General features: G+C 41.3%; 1 protein-coding gene across 1 annotated transcript; it reads right to left on the bottom strand.

The window, feature by feature from the left end:
* Nucleotides 1-1998: 1998 nt before the first annotated feature.
* MS4A1 (membrane spanning 4-domains A1) lies at nt 1999-7991 on the bottom strand. The gene is made up of 6 exons (XM_068555875.1): nt 7845-7991; nt 7276-7395; nt 6028-6084; nt 4286-4522; nt 3096-3197; nt 1999-2223 (listed from the first exon to the last, which is right to left on the bottom strand). The coding sequence occupies exons 1-6, from the start codon at nt 7989-7991 to the stop codon at nt 1999-2001; spliced, it is 888 nt and encodes a 295-aa protein (XP_068411976.1).
* Nucleotides 7992-8496: the final 505 nt, after the last annotated feature.

Below are 8496 nucleotides of genomic sequence, written 5' to 3'. Positions count from 1 at the left end.
AGAAGTGGAGAAAATGAGATAGAAATAAGATCGTCTCTTTTGAAGGTTTTTCTCACTGAATTTTGCCTTGAGTCTGCCATTGCCACAACCTCTTCCCTTTCCCCTAGTCCAAGGCAGGCACTGGTCCTAGTCTACCACCATATTTTCCAGTCACATTCTGGACCGCAGACAGCAAGGAGTGTGTTATTAATGACCTGTTCCAGGAAAATTTTCCACGGGAATATGCGTGTGTGTTAGAACATATTGACGTGAATAGTCGATGTCTTGACATCTTACAGTTCAAACCCAGATTGGGATTATGTGAATATGAGCTTAAGGCTGCTGGAGCCTCCCATGGTAAAAATGATACAAGAGTAAAGAAGATTAGGGAAACACCATGTTGGAATCATCTGCTGCAGACGAGAACACACATATAGTTTTATTCATTTAAAGCCATTTTCGAGGACATAAACAGAAATGTCCCACCTCCTTTATTTTTTTTCCTAATCACAGGAAATATCTTCCATTGGTGGTCAAAGTGGAAATAGCACTGAGAGTGGAAATTACATTGTCTATGTACCTGCCAGAGTCTGGCAGCACTCAGCATGTAGCAAATGCTCAAATGTAGTCGATAGATTATAGTGACGTCTTCCTAGTTTAACATTCTTTCTATGTAGGGTAGTAATGTCTCTGAATATGAAAAAGAATCGAGAAATAGGGTAAATATTCCCTGAGGTTTGGCATCGTAAGTAATTATGTTATTTTCAAGCATGATCTTCTTTCTCAGAATGTCTATAGCACTTAGTGTCTGCATTCTATAATCTGACAGCTAATTGTATATTAATGATTTTTCAAACGTTGTGAATGTCTAAGTCTTTTTGTTCCCAAGGGGTAAAACCTGATTTCTGACTCTTTTGTGTCTTTCTCAACTCCTGTTTCATGCTGGTCAGAGAGCAGGTGCTGATAAAACCTGTTGACTTGGCTCTAGTAGTTTATGCAGACATTGGATAGGCAATTTGGTTATTTCAAGCATTATAGCATTTGAATAAGAAGATCTAGGTATGAAACAGGCTCTCAAAATTACTTGCTGTGACCATTGACAAATTACCTTTACTTATTTATTTGCTTATTTTCTCTTTGAACATTTGTAAAATAGGGATAGGGATTTTTTTCCCTTGATCATGGAAGCTCAATTGCAATTATTTGATCAAATACTTTGTGAACTGGAAAATATTCTACAAATACAAGTATTGATTATCCTTTGTAATTTGGGTACTCCTCGTGGCACTTTTTCTGTCATTCTTTCTTGCTTTGCCTAAAGGCTAAAAGTAGGTAGACAGTGCAACCAAGAGCCTAGAAGAGGAGTTAGGGGAAGTTAAGACAGACGGAGATGTGTAAGCGGTGCTGCTTGTACAAAGACAGGGCTGAGGACTGGCCACTTAGAGCTGCCCCAGTGGGGTGTGGAGGCCACAGTGTCAGCCCCATAGAAAGATAGATGGAATGGGTTCTTTATTGTACCTCATTATTATTTTTTGCTTTCCTGAAAACAGTGGTGCAAAAGAGACTCCACGAAAAATGTAGATGTGGAAGAAATTAAAGATAGCTTAGGGACGGCATGGAGCAGTCACTTACATTTTTCATCTGGTGCGGATTCTCCCTATTGCAGAGGGAAAAAATGAAAAAACAAACGAACTACTACTGCTGTGACTACTACTACACCTTATCCAAGGAACAGGCCAGTGAGAAACCGCATTCTGCAGCCCTTATTCAGCCTATTTTTTTTAACGTAAGAAAGCTGTCCTAAACAAGAAACATGATGATACAGTCTACGACAATGGCCTATGTTCATCCTCTGAATGAGAACGGGGCGAAGGGAGCTGTGGTCACTCCATGCAAAGACCAGAGAGACATGGAGGCTGCATGCAGAGTGCCTTCAGAAATGGGGGTAAATAAGTCTCTTGGAAGCTGTGAACGTTAATGTCTAAAAAAAAAGAAAACAGAAAACAGAAAAAAAATAGTTTAAGGGACACTATCATTTTCTATTGGTGAGGCTTCCTGATCTTGGGGAGGTTCTGGAAAGTTTATTTCTGTTTCTTCTTCTTCTTCTTCTTCTTCTTGGACTGGAATAATTTCAATGTCCTCTTCGTTCTTTGGCTGGGAAGATATTTCAATCTGCTCAACCACTTCTTCTTTTATTTCAATTGTCTGTTCCTTTTTTTCTTCTGCTGACAGGAGAACTACATTCTGGAATACAAAATTGAACCAACTTTTCTTGACCTTTATCACTGGCACATTTCTCAACAATCTGTATGAATATCAAATGCCTCCTGGTTTTTATGCTATTTATGTTATTTTCTATATGCTTCCCAATACCAGGATTGATTTCCCAGGTGCTCAAATCCTTATCAAATCACTTATCAAGGCTCGTCCTCAAGGCCAGCAGATACTTGCCACTTTGCCTGGAATGATCACACAGTGTTTGGGAGATAACACTGCAATAATAGGGGAATTTAGATTTTAGTTTTGATTGGCCTTTACTGGAGATAACCTTGGGAAAGTTAACTTTCTCTCTCCAATCCTGTCTTCCTCATCTGCAAAATGAAGGAATTGATGATGATTTCTAAATTCTCTTCCAAAGCTAACATCCTATGGTTCTGAAGCAGTTGATAATAGATCTGTCACTGGGATATTCATATCTCCCAATTGTGGAGCCTCTTTGAACCTATTGTTTTGGAAGAGGGATTAGAAGGAAAGAGGGGAGGAGAAGGGAGTACTGAGAAATGAGGTGGAAGAAATAGTGGCTTTAATCAGCCTTCAGCCATCCTGTTTTTATGCATTAAGTATGGAATTCTGAAGTCAAGAGGGATGACTTGAAGTCCAGCAAGGTTAGTAAGAGGATGCACATAGCATAGGACTGTATCCTCTGTCTAACCTTTAAACTTATTTCAGATTTCAAGACATTTTTCTCCATTACTGGTATTTTCTGCTTTCCAGAAATATGCTAGGATCACTTTTCATGATGTTCCCAGGCTTATCAGATTACACTCTCCATAAATGACTCTTTGTAGATGTGATTTTCCTACAGGGAGTTTGTGAACAGCCTGGCTTCTACTTACAGCTTTGGGTCTGGAGCATATTTTTTTCCATTCATTCTCAACAGTGCCAGCTGTCACAAGTTTTTGGAGGAAGGCAAAGAGGAGCATCACTGCAAAAATGCCCTGAAGAACAGAAAAATGAGGGTGAAAATGTAATAATGAAAATATAAGAATATGGTTGGTGCTCAGTAAATGACTGTTGACTAAAAGTAAATGATTAAAAGATCAATTCTTTAGGGAAATAACTGACTGTGAGAACTGCTAGTATCTGCATAACCCTAGCCCTTAGCACAACTCCTGGCACATAACAGATAGTGCATGTTGCTGACAGAAAGTAAAGCAGTAGGGCTTCCCTGGTGGCGCAGTGGTTGAGAATCTGCCTGCCAATGCAGGGGACTCGGGTTCGAGCCCTGGTCTGGGAAGATCCCACATGCCGCGGAGCAACTGGGCCCGTGAGCCACAACTACTGAGCCTGTGCGTCTGGAGCTTGTGGTCCACAACAAGAGAGGCCGCGATAGTGAGAGGCCCGCGCACCGCGATGAAGAGTGGCCCCGCTTGCCACAACTGGAGAAAGCCCTTGCACAGAAACGAAGACCCAACACAGCCAAAAATAAATAAATAAATAAAAATAAAGGAATTCCTTTAAAAAAAAAAGAAAGTAAAGCAGTAATAATTAGTCGAAGAATCAATTCTGTGTAGGCAAGGACAGTTATTGAGTCCCAAATTGAACTGTATCCAGCTTTAGGTGGTATGGTATCGCACTAAGGAAATCTCTCCACACTCGGGAGATGCATTTTTTTCCCCTTCAAACTCTACACTAAAAACTCCTTGAGGCAAATGATGTTTATTACAACTTAGGTTCTTCAATGTTCATCTTAATCAATAATAATAAAAAATATTCTGTTAATAATATAATAATAATAAATGTTAAAGCAAACACTTAAATAGCACTTTCTATGTACCAGACACTGTTCTAAGTGCTTTCCATGTATTAACTCATCCCTCAAAACAGCCCTATAAATACTATAAACAGTAAATACTATTACCTTCCCCATTTTACAGTTGAAAAAAATGAGACAGTGTGATCAGAATTCTTTCTCAATGCTATATAGGCAATAAGTAGCAGACACAGACAGTCTGGATCTAGAGTTGATGGTCATAAGAAAAATGCCATACTTCCTCCCTGAAAATACATCCAGTTTCACACTTACCAAGAACAAAAACCGTATGCTGTCACAATATTGCACAGATAGAGAGTTTTTCTCAGTGGGGTTAGCTGGTTCACAGTTGTATATGTTAATATGTGGTGTGGGAGCCTTAGTAAGGTTCAGACTCTCCATTTTAAAAAAATGGGAAATTGTCAGATTAAATATGTCCATGATCAAAAAAATTATTCCAGAAATAGCAGCAAAGAGGCTCAATGAGTTCATTATTATTCTCCCTCTGACCTGAAATAGAGACATAAAGATTTATTAATTGAGTTTAATTACCAATTGAAGAATATAAGCTAGGAAGGAATTCCAGATTCCATTCCCCTGACTCAGAAACGTACTACACCTAAATCATACTAAGTTCTATTTCTCTCAGTTGTTTTTAGTCTCTTTGTCACTATAAAATGAAAACCTTCATGTCTGAACCTTGTCCCTTTCTCAGATTTCCCCTTCTCATTTATGCCACCACCATCCAATCAGTTCATCAAGAAAACATCCTAGGAGTGATCCTTGTACTTCCTTTCACTGCCACTGCCACCAGAATACTAGTAGGCATTCAATACACAATTGTTGAGTAAATGAAATGAATAGTATTCAGATTATATCACAGTGAAGCAGGATGGTATTGTGGGTATAGGTAGGGAAAGAGCAGATAGACCCCTCTAGGTCTGTACCATCAAGTGGAAACAAGCAAATGGTAACACCTATTCCCTCCCTGTTGACACAGGTTGCGGTCAGCCCCAGGCAATCATCTTTCAAAATACAATTAAGGCTGATGTCTCCGGGTAGCACAGGTAAGAGGATGTCAGTGTGAATGTGCTACCTTGCCGGGATGATAAAAGTTCGAAACAGGAAGATATGTGCAAAAAGTACCATAATGGTGTGGGGTTATTGATGATTATCTTAAGACACACATATTTCATCCCTGGTTGTATGACCTACAGATGGCAAGTCAGTAGGACTGACTGTATTTGGAGAATAAATACAACTTGATCTTCATAAACAGTTTTTCTTTTCCCCCAAACTGAGTTTGTCAGACCACGTCTAAAGAGGAGCCATCTCAATCTCCTCAATCTCCCATTGACTTCGGAAGTGACTCAAATTAGTAATAGCTTAGTAAGTGGAGAAAAGTTGAAGAAGGAAGCTTGCTGGTAAGCTCTTGACCTGTACAGAATCAGGGGTTCTTCCTGGGTGTAAATGTGTCCTGAGGGGTTATATGAACAGGACCACTCTAGCTCTTTATAGCCTCTGAAGCACGCTCATATATATTACTCCATTTTATCCTCAGGAGAGTTTCATACGGTAGCAAGGACTATTATCTCCATTTTATAGGTTAAAATTCAGAGGTACATAGGGGTAAACTGACTTGCTCAGGGTTATAGCTGAAGGTTAACTAGGACTTGAGTCAGTCATAGCATTGATTAGACAGTGTTCCTAAATGCTGGTCTGAAAGAAATGACAAGATTTTCAAAGAGATCTCAGTCTCACACAGCATCTCACATTCCTAAGACCATAAGCATGCTCTTCAACGATCTGCCTTTAATTCTGTTTCCATGAATATCTCATTTCCATGTTTTTTATGAATAAAATCACAACAGCATCATAGAGGATCTTTTGCTTTTTAGGATTGAGCGATAACTCAGTGCTACTGTAGCTCCAAAGGTCTTCAAGGGTCCTTGTTTTCAACTGAGAAAATAGCTACTTCTCTGATGTGTGGGAAAGAAGGACATACGATTACTTGCCAAACTCTTCATGGAGTTGTTCTCTACTGCTGCCAGGAGTGATCCAGAAATGATATACTGTAAAAAGAGAGGTGGTGGGTGGGGAAAGGCGGGGGCGAGATGGGAGAAGCAGCAGAGAGAGAGAGGGGGGCAGAGAAGGAGATCACTTTTTAACATTGAGAACTGGTTGTAAAAAAGCTATCCACACTTGCAACCACTTTCACTAAACTATTCAGTCCTTTTTAATGGATTTATTCATTTTTCAGCATATTTCTCCTTTATTCAGGCTCAGTCACATTCAGTCCATGCCTTTTATTCAATCAAATGGGGAGCTGTGACTAGGAATATAGTAAGACCAGAGGCAGAATTCACATTTCCATGTCAATTAGTACTCACACTGTGAATTTAAAAGTTTTATTTTCAGTTTTCCTTTTTTTAATTTGGGGAATTGCTCTTTGGAGTTCACAGTGTTTTAAATGGCGTTGCTGGCAATGATGAGTGAATTGATGCAGAAGAAGTACTTGGCCTGAATGTCGTAGGCACTTCATTAAAACGTGGGCTGCTACAGGAAGTGGTCATTCTTTCTCATCTTCCTTTTCTACTATTCAAGCTGTAAGATGGAGGAAACTCTTGCACTAATCCATCTCTCCTTGTTCTGAAAATTTCAATCCTGGACCTGTCTTCATAGTCGCATCTATGAAGGTGTAATGGTGATGAAAACATCTCTGTCCCATACCACATCCAGACAGGGTTACAAGCTTGGAAAACATGCACATGAAACAGCCATAAGGAGTACTGCTCTGCTGATAAGTGAGAGGAGATTTGTTTGGGATGGGACTAATTTCATCACGTGAGATAGTAACTAAAGAGAATTGTAGGGAAGAAGGACCAGGTGGGAGGAAGTGGGATGTTCCTGCACCCTCTTGCTTTCTGAAACACCATGCTCTACAGTCCTAATGTCTAGTACCCAGCCCACTTCGTGCCGGACATTGACTTTGGAGAGGTCCTGCTTTGAGAATCTTTCCTCCCTGTGTAGATCCACGTAGGGCAGCTTTCTCTGAATTCCCATGAAGCATGACCACTGACTCCCAACCATGGGATTCATGCTCGGTGTAGTCAACCTCTCTTTCCACTAAATCACATCAACCAGATAACCTATTCCCTACTCCTATGCCTTCCTCAACACAGAAATAATCTGGTATATTCCTGTGGAGCTTTTTAACCTTTTTGTCTGTATCACTCCCCAAATGGTTGTTAATTTTTACTCACCATAACGCCTCCCCATAGAGGGTACCACAAAGTTACACAGATGGGTGCATAGACCTCCGCGTGGATCAACAGGAGGCCGCCCAGGGCAATGTGGAAGAGCCCATTCATAATCTGGACAGCCTGGGGAGAGAATAGGGGCACTGATGGATGAACTGAAGTCATCGTCAAGTCAGAAAGCGAAGGTGAGGCCGGAAGCCCTGGTTCCTGACCTGGATGGGGCTGTGTAAGATGTCCAAAGCAAGCGGTGAAGGTGCCAAGACCTTTGTCTCGTTCCGATTCATTTTCCCCACCACCTAGGGCATTTCCAAGGCAGGTATATGTGGTGTGCTGGTGATGAACTGGGATGGGAGACCCCTAACTATGCAAGCCTCAAGATCATGTGGGGGCATAAGATCACCATGATAATCTCTCTGTACGTCCCTGATTTGGCCCACTGTGCCAGACATAAAGATCACCTCAGGTGGGATCAAATACCTTCCAGTCGGATTGAATTTTGTACCTGGCCTACAGCATCTGCTTCTGTAGGCCAGAGAGTCCCTAGGATGTGGAATGGAAGGCAACTGACTTACCCCCAAAGCCTTAGATTCCCTCATGAAGAAGCTCTGTGTGGCGCCCACCACTGAAGGCACCCTCCTGGGAATTAGTTTCTGAACAGGCTGCATGGCAATAGGGCCTGCTGGGAAAGCCCCACTCATGGAATTCCTGGGCGTCGTCATTTCACCCTCAAAAGTCCTAAAAATAAAACAAATAATAAAATGAGGAGAGAGAGAACAGGATTCTTGGCAGTCTTTTATCTCGTGTTGTGCACCTGAATACTTTCCTCTGTATTCTCTCTGTGGGTGTCACTGATGGCAGGCACGGCCTCTTCCTAGTGACTTTGGATCTAAAGCAAGGCCTCCTGCCATGTTCTAAGACAGGATCCGGAGGGGGCATCTCATGCAAGGGTTTATGGGCCTGGGGACTCCCTGCCAGTATTCTAGACAGCCACATTTGGGACATGTTTTCTCTTTGTAGAGAACATCATACTCATATTCTGTATGTTCTGTGTGTCTGTCATTTCTGGATGCTTTTCTTGTGCTTTAATATTGGAAAATGTGTTTTGTGTGGGCTCGTCCTTGTCCCTTTGCTCACCTGCTTTTGTCGATTGGGATGGGCCAGAGTCACCATGATGGAGGATGGTGAAGACTGTTGGAGTCGAGAGGGGCCGATTCAGTCTTCCCC

This window comes from Eschrichtius robustus, chromosome 11, assembly GCF_028021215.1.
Source record: "Eschrichtius robustus isolate mEscRob2 chromosome 11, mEscRob2.pri, whole genome shotgun sequence".
NCBI classification, from domain to species: domain Eukaryota; kingdom Metazoa; phylum Chordata; class Mammalia; order Artiodactyla; family Eschrichtiidae; genus Eschrichtius; species Eschrichtius robustus.
Note: the sequence above shows the minus strand (reverse complement) of the source record. Positions and strands in the feature narration are given on the sequence as shown.

Coding starts and splice junctions, on each gene's coding strand:
- MS4A1 (XM_068555875.1), bottom strand. CDS start 7,991: ATGACGACGCCCAGGAATTCCATGAGTGGGGCTTTCCCAGCAGGCCCT. Junction 7,396..7,844: donor GGGAATCTAAGGCTTTGGGG/GTAAGTCAGTTG, acceptor TTCTCTCCCCAG/GCTGTCCAGATTATGAATGG. Junction 6,085..7,275: donor CTCTATGGGGAGGCGTTATG/GTGAGTAAAAAT, acceptor CTCTTTTTACAG/TATATCATTTCTGGATCACT.